Source organism: Capricornis sumatraensis, chromosome 20 (genome assembly GCF_032405125.1).
Source record: "Capricornis sumatraensis isolate serow.1 chromosome 20, serow.2, whole genome shotgun sequence".
NCBI lineage: Eukaryota > Metazoa > Chordata > Mammalia > Artiodactyla > Bovidae > Capricornis > Capricornis sumatraensis.
The window spans coordinates 60,577,088-60,599,370 of NC_091088.1; the positions used below are offsets into that span (position 1 = coordinate 60,577,088).

General features: G+C 57.6%; 3 protein-coding genes across 7 annotated transcripts; 1 reads left to right on the top strand and 2 right to left on the bottom strand.

Moving 5' to 3' along the window:
* The first annotated feature begins 60 nt into the window (after positions 1-60).
* On the top strand, positions 61-7,810 carry SPHK2 (sphingosine kinase 2). 5 transcript variants are annotated; one of them, XM_068991669.1, is made up of 7 exons: positions 61-186; positions 1,056-1,228; positions 3,931-4,399; positions 5,179-5,328; positions 5,471-5,565; positions 5,656-5,771; positions 6,144-7,810. In XM_068991669.1, exons 2-7 carry the CDS (start codon positions 1,190-1,192, stop codon positions 7,240-7,242), a joined length of 1,968 nt encoding a protein of 655 aa, XP_068847770.1. In that variant the 5' UTR covers positions 61-186; positions 1,056-1,189; the 3' UTR covers positions 7,243-7,810. The 5 variants fall into 5 exon arrangements, with proteins under 5 accessions (XP_068847770.1, XP_068847771.1, XP_068847773.1 ...); XM_068991670.1 differs by lacking the exons at positions 61-186; positions 1,056-1,228 and adding an exon at positions 2,463-2,913; XM_068991671.1 differs by lacking the exons at positions 61-186; positions 1,056-1,228 and adding an exon at positions 3,074-3,119.
* A 231-nt stretch (positions 7,811-8,041) lies between these two features.
* Positions 8,042-14,308, bottom strand: DBP (D-box binding PAR bZIP transcription factor). The gene is made up of 4 exons (XM_068991674.1): positions 13,671-14,308; positions 12,363-12,773; positions 10,628-10,839; positions 8,042-8,470 (listed from the first exon to the last, which is right to left on the bottom strand). Exons 1-4 carry the CDS (start codon positions 13,807-13,809, stop codon positions 8,255-8,257), a joined length of 978 nt encoding a protein of 325 aa, XP_068847775.1. The 5' UTR covers positions 13,810-14,308; the 3' UTR covers positions 8,042-8,254.
* A 612-nt stretch (positions 14,309-14,920) lies between these two features.
* Positions 14,921-20,461, bottom strand: CA11 (carbonic anhydrase 11). Its single transcript, XM_068992628.1, has 9 exons — positions 20,395-20,461; positions 20,233-20,307; positions 19,328-19,470; positions 17,324-17,509; positions 16,655-16,750; positions 16,435-16,507; positions 16,170-16,324; positions 15,746-15,911; positions 14,921-14,946 (listed from the first exon to the last, which is right to left on the bottom strand). Exons 1-9 carry the CDS (start codon positions 20,459-20,461, stop codon positions 14,921-14,923), a joined length of 987 nt encoding a protein of 328 aa, XP_068848729.1.
* Between the last annotated feature and the right edge of the window lie 1,822 nt (positions 20,462-22,283).

Consider the following 22,283-nt stretch of genomic DNA (forward strand, 5'->3'; position numbering starts at 1 on the left):
GCGGTGACGCTCTGGCCCGACGCCGACGGCCTCTCTGTGGCTCCCGGAGGACCCAGAGAGCCGAGTGTTAGAGGTGAGGAGGCGGGGCTGTCTGGCTAGTCTGCACCTCGGAAAACCTCTGACCTCAAGCTTTGGGCGTTTCCTCAGGAGGCTCTCCTCTGTCTTATTGCTTGCTGCGCCTCTCAGGTGAGGTTGCAGCTCGCGAAGTCTTACTTGAGATGTAACCCGAGATCATCTTGCTGCACTTCGTTTGTGGCATCCTGTATTACCAGTTTTTAGGTTCACCTCCTCCCTCTGGCCTCAGATGGCCCTTCCCTGAACCCTGCTTGTCCCTGCCATCGGGAGGCTGCTTTTCCCAGCCATCGGGAGGCTGCTTTTCCCAGCGGGAAAGATTCAGGTGGTCCAGCGCGTTTCAGTTTCAGGGATGTGCACGGTACTGGAGAGTAGAGGAGGCAAGCTGAGGCCCCCCGGGCTTTGAGGATGGGGGGTAGAGAGGGGATGGGAAAAAAAAAAAAAACTCCTGAAAGAGGGGAGGGGAGCCTTAGGTTCCAAGAGGAGGAGGAATGGAGACCGAGAAGGGAAGTGGACAGAAAGCGGGGGTGATGAATTGGTGACCCGGGAGAGTGAGAAGACCTAGAAAGGGGGAAGGTGGAAATCCAGAGAGGAGCAGCGACATAGAAAGATGGTGATATCGTTTGTAATCTAATTCAGTTCGTGGCTTTGTTGTTAATCCTTACTAATGGCGTGACCTTGGGCAAGTCGTGTAACTTCTTGGTGCCTTAGTTTTTTTATCTGCAAAATGGGGATGATAGTAGGCCTGGCACATAGAGTGTTTTGGAGCATTTAGTTTAAAAATTAGTTTAAAAGCTCAGGACGATGTTTGGTTCATAATAAGTGCTTGCTAAAAATTAGTATCTATTCTTGTTATTGACTTTACTGGATGGGACCAGATGGACTGGTTGGGACAGTGATGAAACTTCTTCCTTGTGGAAGCCCTGCCTCTAGGGCCTGCAGTATTCCTATAATAGCTTGGCCTCCTTTACTTTGCCCTTCAGGCTCCTACTTCTTCACAGAGCCACAGACCAAACCTGCACCATGAGCCCTGACTCCTTGCCCATACCACCAACCCATGGCCTCCGAACCAGGCCCAGCGTCTTGCTGACGTGGTAACACAGCGGAGGACTAGCAGATGAATGGACACCTTGAAGCAGAGGAGCGGCAGGACCAGGTAAGGGTCTATGTGAAAGTCAAGATAACCAAACCATGGGACAGTTTTCTTCTCCCCCTTGTCCCTGTGCCTTGGTCTTTGAGTCTCAGCCTCTTTGATCACTGTATCTTTCTTTTTCCTGGTGCCCTAAGCACACACACTGTTTCTCGGTCTCTCCATCTTACTGGGTGTCTGTCTCTCTCTCAGGGTCATTCTTTGGCACATATTAGCTGGTGCTGTTGCTATTCTCAGTTGAACGCTAGGTAAGTTGTTTTGCAGGGAATGAACTTCATCCTCCATTTATTTCTTTGTAGCAAGCTCAGTCCCTGTCTCCTTCAGCATGTGTCTTTCTATCTACAGTTCTGTTTCTAGGTCACCTGATATTATTCTTGCCTTATTTCTTTCAGTTTCCTCATGTCTTTGCCTCTCTCTGTCTCTTTGTCCATATGTTTGCTTTCTGTCTCTCGGTCTCAGTTTCTCTCAGCCTCCAACATTCTCTCCGTCCCTCACCTTTGACCGAGATACATATCTCTCTCATATACTGTCTCTCCCATTCTCTTCCCTGTGTCTCTGTCTTGCCGCTTCACTGGGCAAATATTTATGCCATGATGTCCCCAGTTTTTGCCCAAGGTAAACAGTTTGTGAATTAATGAGCCTCTCCTTCCTGGTTTTCATTCCAAAAGTGTCTGTCCCCATCTCTCTATGCGTCCATAATTTTCTGGGTTTTCTTATGTCCTTACCTTGCACATTCTTAATTCTGTTGTATTTGTTTATATCTCTTTTCTGCTCTATGTCTAAGTGTGTTACCGCCTCTGCCTCTGCTTCTCTTTTACTGTTTTTGCATCTCTCTGCTCTTTGTTAGATGTGTTAAGATCATTCTCTATCTGCAGTTAACGACCTCCTCCCCCACGCCCCCTTGTTTTTTATAAACTCAAAGAATGGGCCAGGCCCACGTGCCCTCAATAAAGATGGGAACGGGGCGCTGCCATAGGACCGGGTAGCCGCCTCTACTGCGCCTGTGCCCTCACCTTTAATGGCGGCTGATCTCGCGAAAGGCGATACCCCGCCCAGTTCTGCTGCGCTTCCGCGGCAAGCCCCTGCGCAAAGCCCTTGCGCGAGTCGACTGGTCACGCCCCCGCACCCTCTCATTGGTGCAATTCAGGCCGGCCGCGCAGCCATTGGCTGAGCGGATGCACACCCTCCCCTCCCCCCCCCAGAGTCTGGTGCGGACAGTTGATGACTAGAGGGGCTGTGTGAAGGAGGACCCGGCGTATGAGGAGGGCCCGAGTCCGGGACATGGGCCCAAGTCAGGAAGACTCAGGGACCAAGAGGAACGTATACGCAGGCCCGAGACTGGGGTACTAGTGGTGTGGGGTGGAGATGGAGAACCAGAACCAGGACTGAGAGATCCAGGAATGAAAACTCAGGTCTGGAGCCGGGTTCTGGAAATGGGGTGGGGATGAAGGCCCGGAACCCAGGGAACCGGAGACAGACTTAGGCTTATTGATTGGGGGGAACCTATGGATGAAGACCAGGCCAGAAGCCTGGGGACCTAGGGACAGAATCGCAGGCCAAGGACTGGGGGAGATCTAGGGCTCCGTGCAAACTGATTTAAGGTAAGGGGACAGGGGTGCTGTCAATGCAAGTTTATGGGCGAACCTTCTTGAAGAACCCCTCTGGGTCGGAGACAGAGGTCACTCCTAAGAGTGAGTCCACAGACGGGGGTGTGTCTGGGGCAGTTCTGGGCCTGGGCTAGTTGAGGGGCAGAACTGATAGGTGACTGGGTGGGCGGGGCAGTGGGGAACAAAGGTGAGCAGGAAGGAGGAGGCAGGAACTGGGCAGAGGGCAGGGGGAGGGGATCTCAGGCCCAGCTCCCAGTCTCTCCCTGGAGAGCAGGCGGCCAGACGCCCAGGTCAGTGCTTGAGGCTCACCTCTTGGCCTCTGTCCCTTGCAGGTTCCCACATGTGGCTCTCCCTCTCCAACCCCTTAGTCTCTCCATGTCACACCCCTTTCTCAGTCTTTCCAGATAGTGGACCCCCTGACTCCTGCCTCTTCTGTGTCTTTCTCTCCACTGTTATCTTTCTGATCCTCGGTGTGCCTCTGGAGCCCCTACACTCTTCCTTGCTCTCTAAATACCTTTCATTGTATTAGGTTTCATCTCGCTGAGGCTGTTTGTCTCCTCTCTGTTTCTCTGGCTCTCAGACCTGTTTTCCTGTGTCTGAGTGTGTGCCTGTGTGTGCTCAGTCGTGTGTGACTCTCTGTGACCCCATGGACTGTAGCCCGCCAGGCTCCTCTGGAATTCTCCAGGCATGAATACTGGAGTGGGTTGCCCTTTCCTACTCCAGGGGATCTTCCCGACCCAGGAATTGAACCCACATCCCTTGCATCTCCTGCACTGACAGGCGGACCCTTTACCACTGAGCCACCAGGGAGCCCCATTGACACATAGTATTGAATGATTATTGGGGGAATAAAGGAATGAATCTTTGCATGCCTGGGTGCGGACCGTCCCGGATGCTGGCCTTCTCGTCCACCTGACCTCTGCCCTGTGTCCTCAGAGTCTTCCCACACTCTGCCCGGGCCTGTCTCCCTCTGGTGCTTCCATCTCGCCTGTTGGCACCCCTTGCCTCACTGTCCTCCTGTCCACAGGCCCTGCCCGTGCTCCCCTCTGCCCACCACGGGGCTCCTGGACTCTGACTCCTGCCCTCCTTCCTCCCCCACAGAGGCCAGAGCAGGAGCTGACCTGGAGCTGGGGCTACCGGCCTAGAAGCGCCCTGGACAGGGTCAAGGCCATGGCCCCCCCACCGCCACTGACCCCCAGCACCCCACTCCTGCATGGCGAGTTTGGCTCCTACCCAGCCCGCGGCCCACGCTTCGCCCTCACTCTCACACCACAAGCCCTGCACATACAGCGGTTGCGCCCAAAGCCCGAGGCCCGGCCCCGGGGTGGCCTGGTCCTGCTGACCGAGGTCTCAGGGTGCTGTACCCTGCGGAGCCGAAGCCCCCTGGACTCAGCAGCCTACTTCTGCGTCTACACCTACCCCAGGGGCCGGCGCGGGGGCCGGCGCAGAGCTGCACGCACCTTCCGGGCCGACGGGGCAGCCACCTACGAGGAGAACCGCGCTGAGGCCCAGCGCTGGGCCACTGCCCTCACGTGTCTGCTCCGTGGACTGCCACTGCCTGGGGACGGGGGTGAGGCACTGGGCAGCCCCTCTGCCCTAAGGCCACCTCGGTGTCTCTGCGGCTCTCCCTCTGTGGGCGTCTCTGTGTCTCCTTTTCTGTGTGTCTGTCTGTGTGATGTGTCCCTCTGGCTTCGTCCTGAAAGAGTGATACACAGGGATGGGCTACAGAAGGAAAATCACAGGCCGAGGAGGAGTCGTGTTCGCTGCTCCTGCAGGATTTCAGTCTGTTCCCTTCCCCTTCCCCGGGTCCTGACCACAGATGAGTCAGAGGCGCCTGGGCTGGTGAGAGCAGCCAAGAGACGTGCTCCTAGGCCTGGAGATGGCATCGCATCCAGCTCTGGTTGGGGGGCGGGGGTGGGATCAAAGAAGGCTCTCGGGGAGAGACCCCCACCCAGGGTACTCAGATGGCACGAGGAGGTAAAGGTTCCGTGGGCCCCAGGTGGTGGGTTTCCCTTGGTCCTGGCTGCTTCCCACAGTGGAGTAACCTGACCCGGGGCCCAGGTGTTTGGGGGTGTGGAAGGTGGAAACAGCTCTCCTCCTTCCTCCCTCGAGTCCAGAGGGCACGGGATTAGACTCCCCAGCGCTGCCTTTGTCTCCTCACCTGGGTGTGGTGGGTGCACGGGGGTGTACACCTGGGCCTGAGCTGGTGAGGCCCAGGAGGAAAAAGCTGGACTTCCAGGTTTTGACGCCAGCCCTCCACCAGCTCCACTGGGGCTATTTGCAGTTACTGTTTCTGAGGTGAGGAGCCTGGGTCCCTATCTCTGTAGACTCCTTCCCCTCTCTCTGCAGAAATCACCCCTGACCTCCTGCCAAGGCCACCCCGATTGCTCCTATTGGTCAATCCCTTTGGGGGGCGGGGCCTGGCCTGGCAGTGGTGTAAGAACCATGTGTTGCCCATGATTTCCGAAGCGGGGCTGTCCTTCAACCTGATCCAGACAGGTAAGGGCAGTGTCAGGAAGGAGGTGGGAGCTGGGGGCTAGGGCTCCAGAGTCCAGAAGCAGGGGGATGGGGATGGGGTGAGGGGGTGTGGTGGGTTCGGGGGCATGGAAGAGCCTGCCTCACTTCTGGTTCCCCACGTTAGAACGACAGAACCATGCCCGTGAGCTGGTGCAGGGGCTGAACCTGAGTGAATGGGACGGCATTGTCACAGTCTCGGGAGACGGGCTGCTGCATGAGGTAGGGCAGGACCACCCTTCCTCAAGCCTGAGCCCGGGGGTCTGCGGGGGCCAGGACCAACACCTGGGTGTCCGGTCTCCCACCCTCCAGGTGCTGAATGGACTCCTACAACGCCCCGACTGGGAAGAGGCTGTGAAGACCCCCGTGGGCATTCTCCCCTGTGGCTCGGGCAACGCGTTAGCAGGGGCCATGAACCAGCACGGGGGGTAGGTGGGAGGAGCGCTGCTGGGATGAGGGGCCTAGTCCATCTGCTTTGCAGCCCTCCCCTGCCACCCCACCCCCAGACATTTTTGCCTGCCTTGTTCTGAGCAGTCTCCCTAGTGCCTAGAACTGTGCCTGGCACACAAGAGGCACTCAGTGAATGTTTCTGCAGTGAAAGAACTGACAGGGAACCTGGCCCACCTGGAGGTGGCCAGATGGCTGTGGGTGGGCCCAGGCCTGGTTCCCCACCCCGACCCCGTCTGCTTCCCTGCCAGTCCACGTGCCGTGCACACCCCTCCCCCCCGGCCTGGGCACGCAGTGTCTCACCAGCCCTGTTTACTCTTTCCTGCTGTGTCTGTCCGCGTCTGATTGTGAAGATTTGAGCCAGCCCTGGGCATTGACCTGCTACTCAACTGCTCCTTACTGCTCTGCCGGGGTGGCAGCCACCCGTTGGACCTGCTCTCCGTGACTCTGGCCTCTGGCTCCCGCTGTTTCTCTTTCCTGTCTGTGGCCTGGGGCTTCGTGTCAGACGTGGACATCCAGAGCGAGCGCTTCAGGGCCCTGGGCAGTGCTCGCTTCACGCTGGGCACAGTCCTGGGCCTTGCCACGCTGCACACCTACCGCGGCCGCTTCTCCTACCTCCCTGCCACTGTGGAACCCGCCTCGCCTGCCCCTGCCCATGGCCTGCCAAGGGCCAAGTCAGAGTTGACCCTGGCCCCAGCCCCAGCCCCTCCCGTGGCCCACTCACCGCTGCACCGCTCAGTGTCAGACCTGCCCCTGCCCCTGCCCCTGCCTCAGCCTGCCCTGACCTCCCCTGGCTCACCTGAACCCCTGCCCATCCTGTCCCTCAACGGTGGGGGCCCAGAGCTGGCTGGGGACTGGGGTGGGGCTGGGGATGCTCCACTCTCCCCGGACCCACTGCGGCCCTCGCCCCCGGGGACCCCCAAAGCAGCTCAGCTCTCACCCATCAGCGAGGGGGCCTCAGAAATGGCAGCATCCTCTGGGCTCCCATCTCCCACCCCTGGAGCCCCAGTAGCCATCTCTGCTGGGGGACCACCTGATCACCTGCTCCCTCCTCTGGGCACTCCACTACCCCCAGGCTGGGTGACGATGGAGGGAGACTTTGTGCTTATTTTGGCCATCTTACCCAGCCACCTGGGGGCTGACCTCGTGGCGGCCCCCCACGCCCGCTTTGATGATGGCCTGGTGCACCTGTGCTGGGTGCGCAGTGGCATCTCGCGGACAGCGCTACTGCGCCTGTTTCTGGCCATGGAGCGTGGTAACCACTTCAGCCTGGGCTGTCCGCACCTGGGCTACGCCGCAGCTCGTGCCTTCCGCCTAGAGCCGCTCACGCCCCGCGGTGTGCTCACGGTGGACGGGGAGCAGGTGGAGTATGGGCCATTGCAGGCGCAGGTGCATCCTGGCCTTGGTACATTGCTCACGGGTCCTCCAGGCTGCCCTGGGCGGGAAGCCTAAACTCGACCAAGTTTGGGGCCCGCCAGGGGCGGGGCTTACATTCCCAAAGGGGCGGAGCTCGAGCTAGGGGGCATGGCGAGGCTGCTGGAGTTGGCACGGAAGCTGCACACCGGTCCCAGCCCCATCTCAGGATTGCGCCCTACCCTAGGGGACCAGAGGTGATGCTGGAGGGTGTCCCGAACTCCAGGGGCTTGGGGTCGGCAGGGTCACGGAGAAATGGGCTCGCCCCAAGGGTAGTGCCTGATCAATGAGGGCGGGATATACTCCAGGTCCTCGTGCCCGGCTCGTGAAAAGCCAGGTCGGCTGAGGGCGGAGCCTGTCTTAACGCGTCCAGTGACGCGACCTGGAATGTACGGGCCGGGGAGGCCTTAGCTAATTGGCCCCGTTTACTCCGGTGCCTCCATCGAGCTGGCCAATCAGCCCGGGAGGGGCAGGTTCCCCCGGGCCGGCGCTCCGATTTGCACTAATGTTCCTCTACCCCCGGGTGGGGAAGTTCGTGTCCTGTCTTCTGTGCGTTCCCCCAGCCCCAATCTTCAAAGCAATTGAAAAGGTCTATGCAATAAAGGCAGTGGCTTCATTCCGCTCAGGCTCGCCCCTTCCTCCATCCAGCAGCCCGTGGGAGGGATCGGACTCTGGGCACTCCTGCCTTACGGACGGAAGCCCAGACCTGCCCATGGACTGCAGCCAGTGTAACCCGCTGGCCTTTAACTAGGGCCAGGGAGCTGCCTCCTCCCCCACGACAGCTGGCTCTGGGGTTCTCAAGATTTATTCAGGATTGTGTTAACGGAGGCGGTGGGAGGATGGGGGACACACTGAGGACCCTCCCCGCCCCTGTGAGGGAGCGGGGAGGCTCGCTTTTTCTTAAAAATATAAATGTATTTATCTGCATCATCACGTCCCTGGGGCACCCAGCTGGCCGGCCCGTGGGCCACAGGGCAGGGAAGGGAAGAGGGTGTCAGGGCACAAGTCTGAGCGAGGCGGAGGAGAGCTCCGCCTGGGGGTGGGGGCGGCCTCACAGGGCTCCGTGCTGGGCCTGGTATCGGGACAGCACAGCGCGGTAGTGGGACAGCTCCTGGCGCACGGCCACCACCTCCTGCCGCAGCAGGGCGTTCTCCTTCTCCAGGAAGGCCGCCCGCACCGATATCTGGTTCTCCTTGAGCCTCCGGGCGTCGCGGGACCGCTTGGCTGCCTCGTTATTCTTGTACCGTCGGCTCCAGTATTTCTCGTCCTGGGTGGGCAGGAAAGCACTGAGGTCCAGACGGGCCCAGCCCCAGCGAGAGAAGGGAGGAACAGCTTTGCTTGTGCCTTCTGGGACGAGACTACAGCTAAGAGAGCCCCCACCGTCCCAGGGAGCTGCTTCTCGCCCAGCAGTGGAGCCGAAAGGATACTAGGTCTCCAGTGGATGGATGAGTGCCCAAGAGTCTGGCCTTCTAGGGCCCTTGTTGCTAAGGAAAGTGGACCCATAGCAACAGCTAAGGCAGGAGATAGCCTCCTACCTTAAGCAACTGAGCTTTATAGTCTCCAATGTGCAAACCAGACCCAAGCTCTTCTAACTTGACAAAAGGCCTGCAGTTAGCTCCCAGGTTTGCTAAGGATACTGGTTCCCTAGCAACAAGGCCTTCAGGGCCTGAGGGCATCTCCTAGAGAAAAGCCCTATAGATCACCTTTTCAGATTCTGGTTGTTCGGCTTCCTAGTGATGGGGTTTCGTGTCCCATTAAAACCTCTCAGAGCTGGGCCCTTGTGACCTGGTTGCCAAGGCGATCTTATCCCTCCTCAGCAAACAAAAGTGAGGTATAAGTGGTCCCAATGAACACAGCCAGTTTCTGATGCACTGGCTCAATTATTGTCTTGTTTTTGGCCACACAGTGCAGCATGCAGGATCTTGGTTCCCCAACCATGAACCAAAACTGTGCCCTCTGTGTTGGGAGCTCGTTGTCTTAACCACTGGACTGCCAGGGAAGTCCCTCTGAACCACTGGCTTTGCATAGAGGCCAGGGAGTTGCCTTCTCCCAACAGGCCCTGGGTGCAAAATGGTCTGTCCCGAGACCTTCCCACACCATGTTTAGAGTTCTCCAGTCCTTGAATTTGACTGTGAGGGAGGACCACTCCTTGGTAACAAGGACCACCCAGAGCTCTGAAAGATGTCCTTCCAGCCTCATTCCATTAAAGCCTAGTCCCTGCTTGCTAGGGCAAATCCAGTTCCTAACAACAGAGCCCTGTGGCAGGAGAAACCACTGGTCTAGATTTGGTTTACAGGCCAGTACTCACTGGGCTTCCTCAGTGGTGCTAGGGATAAAGAACCTGTTTGCCAATGCAGGAGACCTAAGAGACACGGGTTCGATCCCTGGGTCGGGAAGATCCCCTGGAAAAGGGCATGGCAACCCACTCCAGTATTCTTGCCTGGAGAATCCCACGGACAGAGGAGCCTGGCGGGCTACAGTCCAAGGGGTCAGAAAGAGTTAGAAACAACTGAAGTGACTTCGCACACACACACGCCCTCACTCACTGGTTCAAGTAGTTGTGTCTTACACAAAGACATGGCAAGGTCTTGTGAGACCAGGCCCAGGCACCCCTTGTTAGGGAAGACCCCAGGCCTGGCAAAGACAGAGTGCTAGAGAGATGCAGTTACTGCCCCAAATACCTCAAATCAGAATGTGGCCCTGGCTGCAAATGAGAACCTGAGGCCTAGAGGGGCTGGCAGTCTTCATCCTAGGCAGAATGCAACTGCCCTGAAAAAGTGAAAGTTGCTCACTTGTGTCCGACACTTTGAGGCCCCATGGACTGCAGCCCGCTAGGCTCCTCTGTCCATGGAATTTGCCAGGGAAGAATACTGGAGTGGGTAGCCATTCCCTTCTTCAGGGGAATATTCCCAACCCAGGGATCAAACCTGGGTCTCCTATACTGCAGGCGGGTTCTTTACTGTCTGAGTCATCAGGGAAGCCCTATTGCCCTGAAGGATGCCCCAAACCAGAGATTAAAGGACAAACCCCAGCCAAGCTGGCTGCTCAGAAGAAACAAGCTGATACCCCATTCCAAAGGGATGCTATCCTTAGCAACTGTAGTGACTAGTAGACCCTGAAGCCTGCCACAGTGAGGGTTTTGGGTCCAACTGACAGGAGAAACTCCAATCCTGTAAAACCAGTCCCAGCAGGGCTGGCTGAGTCTGAGTCCTATAATGATTTCCTTTTCACAAATCTCAAGCCCAAACCTCTGCCGCCCCCCCACCCCCACCCCAATGCAGCTGCCCGTGGTCCTTGGCTGTGGGTTGGAAGAACGTGAGTGCTAATCCCGGTGAGAAATCCAGGTCTGACTGTGAAGGGAGGGCCATCCCAGGATGTGGAGCCAGCATGCACAAACCTGTGTCCCACACCCAGCAAAGCTCACCTTCTGCTCCTCTGGCACCTGGATCTTCCTCGCCTTCTTCATGATTGGCTGGGGCTTGAGTTCCTCTTCGGAGAAGCGGTGTCTCCGAGGGTCAAAGGTCTCATGGCCGGGAATGCTGGACAGGGCTAAATCGGCTGGGTCAGGCTCAAAGGTCATCAGCACCTCCACCGTATCTGGGTCCACAGGGCTGGGTGTGTCCCGAGAGGTCAGGCCTTGGGGAAACAGAATGTGCTACCTGAGGGCGTATTTATTTGGGGAAGGGGGTTCCCCAGAGGCTAGCAAGGAAGGTCCTTATGGGGTCAAACATAAAGCCCACCAGGGATTAACCTCCCTAATATAAGATATGAAGATTCCCTAAGCCACAAAGATGCTTAGCAATCATGAAACCAACTCCTGCTTGTCACACAGGAAAACCAAGGCCCAATCCTATATGACTTGCCCTAAGTAGCACAAGAACCTGGATCACTGCCTCTAAAAGCCCCAGGACTTTAGAGTGAGCGTCTTTCCTACAGTCCTACCCTTCTTAATTGAATCCCCGACCAAAGCCTAGATCCCAGGGAAAAGTGTCCTGATGACACTTCAAGTTAGCTTCTTATGAGTCATTAAGTCCGAAGAGTGAGAAAGCATAATGAGGTTGGTTCAAGCGTAAAGGCTGCCTGCATCTTTAAGAAAGAGCCAGCCGGGGCCAACTGAGGACACAGGTTCAGGGCCGAGTCACGTGCTGGCGCCTGCTTCCCGCCCCCACCCCACCCCCCAGCCCCGCCGCCACGGGCGCCCTCACGTTTCTCCAGTCCCGCCCTCTCCCTCGTGATCGCGCGTGCGCGAAGCACGGAGCAGGGAGGAGGACTCACGTGGCGCGGGAATGTGCGGCTGAGAAGGGGAGGGCCTTAGTCTTGCGGGGAGGTCAGGGCCAGGATCAGGTGTGTCCGGGAATTCCCGACCCGCTGTCCTCCCGTGGCAACCCCAGGGTGCCCACGTTTCCTCTTGCTCCCTGGGGTCTCAGCTGTCAACCTCAAGGCCCCTCTGCTCTCTAGGGAACACTCGAGGACGGCCCCCCTCTATATTCCCAAGTCCCAGACATTCTCGCCACTGGGATAAGCATGATTCTGGGACCCCAGGGCACCTCTTGCAGGAATATAGAAAGCTCAGTCCTTGCCCCAGTCAATGAAAGACCTAGGATGACGATCCCTTCTGAAGGACTCTGGGGATCCAGGGCGCCCGCCTCTCTCCACTAGGGGGACCGAGGAAGCAGGGCCGCCAGTCCCTTTTTTCCTGGAGAAACACATCTGTGCGTCTGTGGCCGGCCCTTGTCTTTCTCGCTCGCAGAGGGCCTAGGAGCTCCGGCCCTACCCCAGCTGCACCGATTCCGGGCCCAGATTCTAGGGCGCAGTCCAGAATAAACTCCGGTAAATAACTTCGGTGTTCTGGGATCTCGAGTATCCAGACCCTTTGTCCTCACCTCCCACATAAAAGTTCACACGACCTCACCACTGGGCAGGCTTCCTGGAACTTGGGGTCCCAAGTCCCTCATCTCCTATAGGTCTGGGAGACCCAGTTCCCTGGTCTTTTAGGGAACACAAAATCTGGACACCTCCCTCGACGTCTCCCGATTAGGGGTCACGGACTTCGGGCATGCAGCCTCAGTCCCACCGTCCCAAACCCTTGCGGCACAGCCCCGCCCACTGGAGCCCAAGCCCCGCCCAACCGGGGCCCTGCCTCGCCCCCGCAGTCGCACCTGCGCGGTGGCCGCCGGCGGCCCCGAGAGCAGCCCGGGCGGGGGCGTGCCCGGGCGAAGAGCGAGGGGAGGCCGAGCCGCAGGAGCCGGGCCCCGGGGAGGGTGCGGGAGTGCGCACCGGTGAGGGCGCTGGCGACGGGCCGCCCGGGGGTGGCGGGCTGGGAGGGAGCCCGTGCTCGAGCAGGAAAGCGTCCAGGTCCACGTACTCCACGTCGCCGAACGGCAGTGTCCGCTCCCACAGTAGCGGCGCCAACAAACCCGGGCCGGGCGCAGCCCCCGGGCGTCCCCTCGGGGACCCGCCGCCCACCACCGCCCCAGCTGAAGCATCCACCGGGCCCGCCGTCTCCAGGCCCGGCCCGGGGACTGTTGCTGCTGGCGGGGGCGCCTTGCGCTCCTTTTCCTTCAGGAGACCTGCAAGCCAGGGAAAGAGAGAGCAGGGTGGGGAGGAAGAGGAAGATAGAGATGAAGAATCAACTCCGAGTGGAGAGAAACGCGAGGAACAAGGGGATAGATCCCCGCACCGCAGAGATCCAGAGAGCGGGGACACAGAAAGGAGGGGGGAGAGAGACCGGAGAACGAGAGCAAGGACCCAGAGACAGGAGGAGGTAGAGGCTCAGAGAGGGAGAGAGACACAGAAAGCAAGAACAGAGACGGGGACGGTGGACCAGGAGATGGGGGGAGACTCAGAAAGATCAGAGGACAGGGATGCAAAGAGGGATGGGGACAGAGACCCAGGAAGGGGAGCGGAAGTTCAGACAGAGGTAGGTGGAGGGTTGGGCAGGTGAGAGAAAAAAATGACAACTCTGTAATTCCTCTGTAATCTACAACCCCCTCCTCCAGCCCCCACCCCCCACACACACTCGGCGCACAGTACCCCCTTCTCCCCGCCTCCACACTCTTTAAGGGGGCAGGAAGGGGCTCTATTCCTGGGGCACATTCCTCATCCCTAGACTCCATGTGACCCCAGGAGGCCCCGCCCAAGCCCGTGTAACAACCGTGTGAGCCTTCGACACACCCCCTCCCTTCTCCCTGGACCCCAGGGGTCCAGGCGCTCGGAACCAAAAGGAAGACGCGGCTGGGGCCTAGAGTCTTGAGTCCTCGGGGTGGACTGGCATGAGGGCCGGTACCTTTGGGTCCTGTGAGCTAGGGCTCTAAACACCTAAGTATTGGGGTATTTAAAGGTTGGACTTTAAGTATTTAAAGAGGATGGACTCTTGGCACTTAGAAGGTAGCTGGGGACCCTCCCCGGACTTGAGTCCCTAAGGGAGTACGGTGTCTGAATTGGGTGAGATGGGGGCTAGAACTCACAGCTAGTTGGCTCTTTGGGCTTGCTGGTCCCCTGTAGAAGGCTTCGCAGCCCAAGCAGCGCTCCCCCACCAGGGGGGGCTCCAGTCGGGCCGCCCAGCAGCAGGGGAGCCGGGGTCCTGTCGCTCACAGGCCGCGCCATCGCCCGGCACCTGCCCGCAGGCTCACGGATTCATGGAGAGGCGAACAGCTGGCTTGCCAGTCAGCGGCACACTCCGATGGTTCGGGCAAGTGTCTGCCCAGAGGCGGGCGAGCGTAGCTTGCAAGCCTCCAGTATCCAGAATACTGCAAATCCTAGGAGCGACGGGGATTTGCAGTCCTCGGTGCAGAAACGTGCAACTCAAGAGGGTCCCAGAAGAGCATACAGTCTGGGTGAGGGGGTGATCAAATCAGGCGGCCGGCTCTTTGCAACTGAGAGTTCAGGGGGACACAAGGCGCTCCTTCTACAGGGTGGGTGAGCCTGGCTCTTGCAAAATCTGCAGCTCTCCCCCAGGAAGGAGCTTTGCAATCTGCACCGAGAGGTGTGTGCGGACCGCCGGGGGAGAGGGCAGAGGGAGGCGGCTGCCTTGAGGCGTGGCCAAAGCAAACTTCTTTCGCGGAAAAAAAAAAGCCAAACCAAAACACCCGACGCCACAGAGCGCACCCCTCCTCTCAGCCCCCACCCGACTCTGGCCTTGCACCCCAGCCGCGTGCCTCCCTCCAGCTGAAAGCGCGAGCCAATCGCATCCTGACCCCTCGAGACGCACAGCCAATGGGACCCCTGGATCCGTCAAGGCCCAGAAGTGCGAGAGAGGGGCTCAGAGCGTGAAGTTACCTTGCCTTTTGGAGGGAGGCGGGACCCTGACCTACATTTACCCAATGGGAGATGGCTCTGGGGGCGGGACCGTGACCCAGTTCGGGCCAATGAGGCAGACGGGAGGGGGAAGCACATGGCTCTGCGCGTGCTGCCTGCCCAGGAGGGTGGGTAATTGGGTGGGAGGGGAGAAGCGCTGCTTAAAGGAGCCACACATCCAAGAAACTCTTTCTGGAACCCGGAAGCCAAAAAACCGATTAGTGGGGTTTAGGAAAAGGCAGATGGTTTCTAGAAGAAGGCTACTATTCTTTAGTACCCAAATGTTTCCCCGCCGTGCCTAGAATGAGACCACTGAGATACAGGAAGTATTCTGTCCCTTTAATAGCTTTGTTTTGGGGGTGACTCCCCTCCCCTCGTGGGGAGGCTTGGGAAAGGCAGGCGCAGTCCTCGATGGGGAGTCTCAGAGACCATGGGGGACACCATCCACTGTAAGATGACACGGGTAGAGGACGTTAGTTAGGGCAAGATAGGATGGACCTTGCAGGGGGCGTGCAAGGGGCGGGTAGGGGGCGGATGGGTGTGGGCCAGGCGGGGCTCTACCACAGGGAGGTGGCAAAGGGGGGAGTCGGAATGTACCAGGTTGAGAAGCTGGGGGAAATGGCCAGGTTGCCTGGCACTGGGCTGAACCATAGCGGGGCAGCAGGAGGGTGGAATAGGGACATCCAGTTTCAGCATTAGGCTGAACTACGTGAAGGTATTCATGGCGAGGTCTGGGCTGTACCATGTTGAGAAGCCAGTGAGGTGGACTAGATCACGGGACTGAACCACGAGGAGGCAGCAGGGGGAGAAGGGGAGTGTACCACGTTTTTTTTTTTTTTTTTTTTCTTTTCAGTAAGGGACGTGCCAGATTATGGAACAGTATAGGGTTGTACCACATGAAAACAGGGGAAAGGATCTGGGCTGTACCATTTCGGAAAGCCCTATTTACAAGAATCATGGACCAGTACAGGATCGTACCACAAGGAAACCAGGGGGCTCGGGTTATACACCGAGTTGCAAGTTGCAAGCAGTGAAGAATAGCAAATCACGGACCTGCAATGGTCTGTGACAGGAAGGTGGGCTGTACCACTTTGACACAAAGGGAGAAAGAGCGAGGGAGAGTTCAGGAGGCTGGGCACACAGAAGCAGCAAGGGAGGGGTTGGACTGCATCATATTGAAACATCAAGGGGAGACACATAGGTGGGTTAGACCAAGACGTGGAAGGGGTTGCAGACTGCATCATACCATGCAGGCGGTAGTTGGGGCCTCGGCAGCGCCTCTCGGGGTGCCGGGGGTCCCTGTTGCCCCTCAAGGCCCTGTGGGCCAAGGGCTGCAGGGGCCGGCCATTACCGCTGAGGCTCTGGAAGATCTGGGACGGAGGATTCTGGCTCAGAAGTCTCAGGGAATGCATCTGCCACGGAAGCGGGGTGGGAAACTGGGAGTGAGTAATGAATGGCTCTAGAGGCCGGGGGCAGGCAGCCCCGCCCCTGGAGGCGGGTGGGCGGAGTCTTTATCAACTCCGCCCCCCACAGCCCCAGGGCGGTAGGACCCTCGAATTCCCTCCAGTTCCCTGTCAAGCGAGGGTAGAAAGGTAGGTGAGGCTAGGGGACACCCAGGCCAAGGAACGGGTTGGGGGGTGGCAGGGGGGGGAATGGGCTGACAGGGTCACCTGGAGGGAGGTGATATTGAGGGCCCTGTCAATGAGGATCCAGGTAACAGTCTCTGAGCAGGGTGGGGTGCTGAGAGAGCCCTGATAGGTGATGAAGCCAAAGGACTCGGGGAACAGGAGCTCCAGGCTCAGGTCTTGAAGAAAGTAGGCATCATCTGCAGGAATATCAGGTCAGAGTGAAGAGGGGTGCCCCTGCTGAACTCCCCTGTGTGCATAAGCCATCCCCCATCCACCCCCCGCACCCTCCCAGTGCCCAGGGACTTACTCTTATAGGAGATGCGGGTGATGGTGTCACGGTTAAGGAGGCGGCTGAGGAACGGGTTTGAGCTACCAGCCACCTGTGTGGAGGTATGCAGTGAGGAGAGAGGAATCCAGAAATCCAAGCGTCCCCAAGCCCTTCCTCCCCTAGGACCCCAGAGACTGGGCTTCCTAGTTCCCTCTTCTCAGATCCCAGGTCCAGACCTTCCCTCCCTCCCTGGGCTCACATTGACAAAGAGGCTGAGAATGGCCAGGCCATTGGGGCCCCGGGTGGCGGCACTGAGGTTCCCATAGAGTTCTTGGTTGAAGTGAATGAGCTGCACCTAGGAGGGAAGCACAGAGAGTGGGGTCCTCCGGAAGAAGGGGAGGGCAGAGTGGGCAATGGGAGCAACTTTGGGGTTCCAAGTCAGGTTAAGGATTAGTGCTCACGAGGTTGGGGGGGGGGAGGCAGGCTGTGGATTCTATGGAGAAAGATGGGATGAGGCATGAAAAGGAGGGTGACCATGGCTGATTCACGCTGATGTTCCACAGAAAACAACCAAATTCTGTAAAGCAATTATCCTTAATTAAAAAATAAAATTTTAAAGGAAAAAAAAAGAGGAGGGTGAGGTGGTTGGAGGGCTTCCCAGGTGGTGCTAGTGGTGAAGAATCCACCTGCCAATGCAGGAGATGTGGGTTTGATCCCTGAGTCAGGAAGATCCCCTGGAAGAGGAAATGGCACCCCCCTCCGGTATTCTTGCAGGGAGGATCCCTTGGACAGAGGAGCCTGGTGGGCTACCGTCCATGGGGTTGCAAAGAGTCAGACATGATTGAGCATCTGAGCATGCATGCAGGAGGTGGAAGGATTTTGGTTGACTTAGAGTGAAGGCCGAGGGTCAGAGGTCAGCGGCCATCACCTCAGCAGAGAAACCCTGATGGTTGATCTGGTGTTCAGAGCCAGCTCCATCACGTGCTCCAAATAGCAGCCGCAGTTCACTGAGTCGGTGGCTATAAAGGAGGGGCCCCCCAGACACATTAACCACAGGCCGGGGCGCAGGCAGGAAGGAGACATGGCGACCGGTGTTGTACAGAGTTCCACGGAGCTGTAGGGGAGGTAGAGGTAGTCATGGGAATGCAGAGAAATCTTTTCCCGACTGTTTTCCATTCATACATTTCCCACAGCCAATATCCATTTAATCATTCAGCATAGTTTGAACATTGGAAAAGACCCTGATGCTGGGAAAGATTGAAGGCAGGAGGAGAAGGGGACGACAGAGGATGAGATGGTTGGATGGCATGACCGACTCAATGGACATGAGTTTGGGTAAACTCCGGGAGTTGGTGATGGACAGGGAGGCCTGGTGTGCTGCAGTCCATGGGGTCACAAGAGTCTGACATGACTGAGCAACTGAACTGAACTGAATGGTTTGAACACTAATGTCTTTCCAGGGTCTGGGCTGATCCTTGGTAGGTGCTCAGTAGTGGTGAATTTAATTAACAAGTATTTATTGAGCTGCTACTATGTGTCATGGATGCCAGGGAGAGAGCCATGAGCAAGTAGACAAAAACTCTGGGGCTCATGGAGCTTCTGTTCGAATGAAGGAGAAACAATAAATACTGACTCATATAAGTAAATGCTTAATTATTACATCCTATGCCCACACCGAGGAGCACTGGGAGTTTTAATAAATGGAAAACCCAGGGAATTCTCTGGCAGTCCAGTGGTTAGGACTCCTGTGCTCCCACTGCAGGGGCCTGGGTGTCAATCCCACGTTGAGGAACTAAGAAGTTGCAAGCAGCACACCAAAAAAAAAAAAAAAAAAGGAAACCCAGAGAATGGAGTAGGGGTGGAGTGTCAGGAATGGCTTCCAAGAAGAAGTGACATTTGAATGGTGACCTGAAGGATAAGGAGGGGTTATTTGCAAGGAGCAAGGAGAAGGGTATTCCAGAAGGGGGAACAGTCTGTGCAAAGGCCCTGAGGTGGCCTATTTCAGTAACAGTGAAGCAGCCTGGGACCAGAGCCCAGTAAGCAAAGGAGAGTGTGGTGATGGGAGCCAGGTGATGCAGAGCCTTGTGGGAAATGATGGGTATTTTGTGTTTTTATTTAAATAATTGAATAGATATAACACATTTGGCACAGTACCAGGCACATGCTAAGTGCTGTGTAAGTGTATGCTGTCATTACTTATCCTAACAGAAAGATTTTGAGTAGGAGAGAGTGGTATGATCCAGTTTGTGTTTTTAAACATCTCTCTATCTATGGGATGGAGAATGGGTTGCAGGAGGCAGAGAAGCAGGCCAGCAAAGATGCTATAGCATCAATCCCAATGCAAGATGATGGTGAGGCCAGTGGAGGGACAAGAAATGAAATGCTATTTAGCAGGAAAAATAGAAAGGGAACGGATGGAAATGGAAGTGAGGGAGGAAATGGGATGGGGAAGCTCTGAGACTTTTGGCTGGGTGACCGGACAGTGCCAAAGAAATAATATTGCAAAGCGGGCAAGAGGGTGGATTCTGGAACCCCGCTGCCGAGGTCTGAATCCCAGCCCTGGCACTCTCTGGCTGTGTGACCTCAGGTAAGTAACTTAACCTCTCTGTGCCTCAGTTTCTGCATCCATAAAATAAGGATAATAATAGCACCTATTTCATGGTGCTGTGAAGATTAGAGGATTCATCAAGTTTGAAAACAGTGCCTGGCCCAGGAGACGATCTGTTTTACCATTGCTTCTAAGAGAGGGGAAGACTAGGAGCCATGTCTGCGGAGGGAAGATTTGGTGATCATTTGCGAGTGTAAGTAGCCTGCTCTCCACGGAGTAGACTTCCTCCCCCAAGGCTAGCCTCCCAACTCAAAGCTCCACCCCAGATGCCCACTCAGGCCCCGCCCCAGTGGATTCGGTAACCCCTCCCACCAGGCTCCCTACCTTCTCTCCCCCGGTGCTGAGTCTCAGAGGGGGCAGAAAGGGGTCATAGAGGACCCTCTTCAGCTCCACATCCACGGGGCTCTGACGCTTCCCCACGGCACAGAGACTCCAGGCTGCGTTCACCAGGCCCCAGAAGGGAGGTCCTGGGAGCCGAGGTGGGGTAGGGAGAAAAGGAAGTCAGAAATAAGGACTGGACCCCTAGACTGGGACCCGCTACGAAGGCTGTCGTCTGGATTCCTGGATCTCAGGAGAGGAAGGGCTGGGAATCTGGACTCCTGGCTCTGAGGGAGGCGGGGGCTGGGATCCAGAATCCTGGGGTCCTAGAAGAATCTTGGAGGCGTTTCTTAAGGACCCCCTCCCCCTTACCGCCCTAACACCTCTAAGTCTCTTTGATCAAACCTATCTTAAATTGTCATTGGGGGAAGAAACTACAACTCCCAGCAGGCCCCGGGACTGCCAAACAGCTCGTTCACTGCCTGCCTGCCCCAGAGGTCATGGGAGTTGTAGTTCTTTCAGTCTCCTTGTCCCGCAGCCGGATAATGAATGAAGTAGGAAGGAGTTGCAAGAGAGGGCAGGAGGAGGCGGGGGAACGGGGCCACTGAACCTCTGGTTCTCAGCAAGAGCCAGGACCTACCTGCCTCTTTCCCAGGAAACACACACACACTCTTCCACCCCCACACTCTCTTACCTTCCAGTCACTCGCACTCACTACTTGAAATGCGCATGTATAATGTCCCATGCTGAGCCACTCGGGTTCAGAAACTGGGCCTCCTGAGGGAGGGAGGAAGGGGCTGGGACTCTCGGGTCTGGGGCGTGGGGAGGGCGGGCGGGAAGGAGAGGACTTCTGAATCTCAGGAAGAAAGCGCCCGGCAGCCCAGACTCCAGAGTCCCCGCCCCGGCTGCACCTGGCACGAAGTTTCCCCGGAGATTATCCTTGTAGCTCCACCAGTCCTCTGGGTCAGGTGCGGGTCCGATGTGAGCTGGGGAGAGAGCAGCCTGCACCCCTCTCCTTGGCGCCCCACCCCACCCCTCCCTCAGGGGCTCCTGCCCCAACCCCCAGGCCTTACCTGCCGCTCCCAGTGCGGCCCAGAGTACCAACACCCGAGGGGCGCTCAGACGAGGTGCAGCCCCCATCCCCAAGAGGCCTCGGGGTGACCCCTTCCCAATGTCCCGGCCGGCCCTCTCTCAGCTTCTCCCCCTCTTTGTGGAACCCTAACCCCTCCCAGGACTTCCAGCCTTCCGCTCCTCCCTGCAGGGAGTCCCAGTTCCCCAGTTACCGAGGCAGCCGGGATCTGGGACCCCCGCCCCTCTCCTCTCTCCTCCTCTCCCTCGCTTTGCCTCCCCTTTCTTTTCCCGAACCCTCCAGGCTCGCTCTGCCTCCCAATCTTCCTACTCCTCTCTCTGCCTTCTGCTTCTCCCTCGGGTTCCCTCTGGGTTCCTGATGCACACTCCCCTTCTTCGCTCCCTTTTCATTAAAAGCTCTTCCAAGCCCCCTAACTCCATCCCTCCATCCTGCTTCCCTCACCTCCTCCTCCCTCCCTCCCTTCTCGGTCCCTGCCTCTCCTTTCTCCCTTCTCCCCTTCTCCTCCTCACTCTCTCCCTCTCAGCCTCCAGCTCCTCTCTCCCTCCCCACCTCCTCCTCTCCTGCCTCTTCTGTTTCTCTGTCTCTCTCCTCCCTTCCTCCCTCCTGCCCCTCCCTCTCTTCTCTCTCTTGCAGTTATTTAATTTTTCTGTCGTTGTTTGGGGGTGGGGGTGGGGGCTCTCACAGCAGAGACCCCTCCTCTTCGGGCTGGTGTGGGTGGTGTAGGGGTGCCCAAGGGGCAGGATGGAGGGGTCATTGGGGGGCTGATCCCCAGCTCCCAGATGCACTGGGGCCTTGGGGGTGGGGGTGGCCCGGACACCTGGGGCCCAAGAGCTGGCAGTTTCCATCCTCCGCAGAAGAGGGAAGGGGGGGGCGCTTAAGGTGGAGCTTGGAGAGTCCTCGAGGTTTCTGCGCCCAGAGCCGCTGGCCCCAGAGGATCAGGGGTTCCCCCAGCTGACGGGGACCCAGGGTGGAGCCTGCATCACTGCCTGCAGCCCCCTGCCCAGTGCATCACTCGGGCCTCCGCCAGGGGCTCCCTTAACTCGGCTAGGGGATCCCCTGGGAGACTTGAGTGCGGTGTGGGCGGCTGACCAGGAGAGGGAGGCAGAGACTTGGAGAGAGAGGCAGGCAGGAGGTGGAGCCAGGAAGGCAGAGAAGAGAGAGCAGAGGTGAGGGCAGGGAACTGTGGAGGCTGGGGAAGGGAAGGCGAGCCTGAGATCAGTAGGGAGAGACAGGGCGGAGGGAGATGCAGGGTAGAGAAGAGAGGACAGGGTGGGGCGGCTGCGGGTTTGGGCAGGGGGAGATGGCTGCAGAAGAGACAGACAGACTTCCATACCTTGAATGAAAGGAGAAGGCAGAGAGAGAGAGATCCACCGCCCCCCCCCCACCCGCCCCGCCCCGCAAATGACTGGGGGAAAAAAATACAAAATGAGACAGAAACAGATGGAGGCAGAGAAAGAGATACACAGAGAGAAAGACATAGACACACAAACTTAGAGATAGACGCAGAGACCCACAGAGAGAGAGAGTGCGGGCACGTGCCTCAAACAGCAGGTTCGAGATGGAAGAGCAAGACGCCAGGCCGGAGGTGTGCAGGGAGAGACAGAAACAGAAGACGAGATCTGAGGACAGACATAGAAACACACCCCTGGAGAAAGCAGCAGAGAGAGGCGAGGACAGAGAGAAAGAGGCAGACACCCATGCACACCTGTAAAGAGAGACCCTCATGAAGAGGAAGAGGTATCAACAGAGACAGAGACCCAGGTAGGGGGAGAGAGACCCAGAAACAGATCAACTGATAGGAAGGATAAGACTAAAGAGGGTTGAAAAAGACAGAGGCATTCATAGACAGAGAATTGGAAATGGACATGCAAA

What these genes read in the sequence shown, in the direction of transcription:
- CA11 (XM_068992628.1), bottom strand. Translation starts at nt 20,461, where the DNA reads ATGGGGGCTGCACCTCGTCTGAGCGCCCCTCGGGTGTTGGTACTCTGG. An exon ending in GGCCGCACTGGGAGCGGCAG is followed by an intron (nt 20,308 to 20,394) that starts GTAAGGCCTGGG and finishes CTCTCTCCCCAG; the next exon opens with CTCACATCGGACCCGCACCT. An exon ending in TCAGCACCGGGGGAGAGAAG is followed by an intron (nt 17,510 to 19,327) that starts GTAGGGAGCCTG and finishes CCTCCCCTACAG; the next exon opens with CTCCGTGGAACTCTGTACAA.
- SPHK2 (XM_068991669.1), top strand. Translation starts at nt 1,190, where the DNA reads ATGAATGGACACCTTGAAGCAGAGGAGCGGCAGGACCAG. An exon ending in GAGACGGGCTGCTGCATGAG is followed by an intron (nt 5,566 to 5,655) that starts GTAGGGCAGGAC and finishes CCCACCCTCCAG; the next exon opens with GTGCTGAATGGACTCCTACA. An exon ending in GCCATGAACCAGCACGGGGG is followed by an intron (nt 5,772 to 6,143) that starts GTAGGTGGGAGG and finishes CTGATTGTGAAG; the next exon opens with ATTTGAGCCAGCCCTGGGCA.
- DBP (XM_068991674.1), bottom strand. Translation starts at nt 13,809, where the DNA reads ATGGCGCGGCCTGTGAGCGACAGGACCCCGGCTCCCCTGCTGCTGGGC. An exon ending in CGCCGGCGGCCACCGCGCAG is followed by an intron (nt 10,840 to 12,362) that starts GTGCGACTGCGG and finishes TGTTTCCCCAAG; the next exon opens with GCCTGACCTCTCGGGACACA. An exon ending in AGGTGCCAGAGGAGCAGAAG is followed by an intron (nt 8,471 to 10,627) that starts GTGAGCTTTGCT and finishes CTGCCCACCCAG; the next exon opens with GACGAGAAATACTGGAGCCG.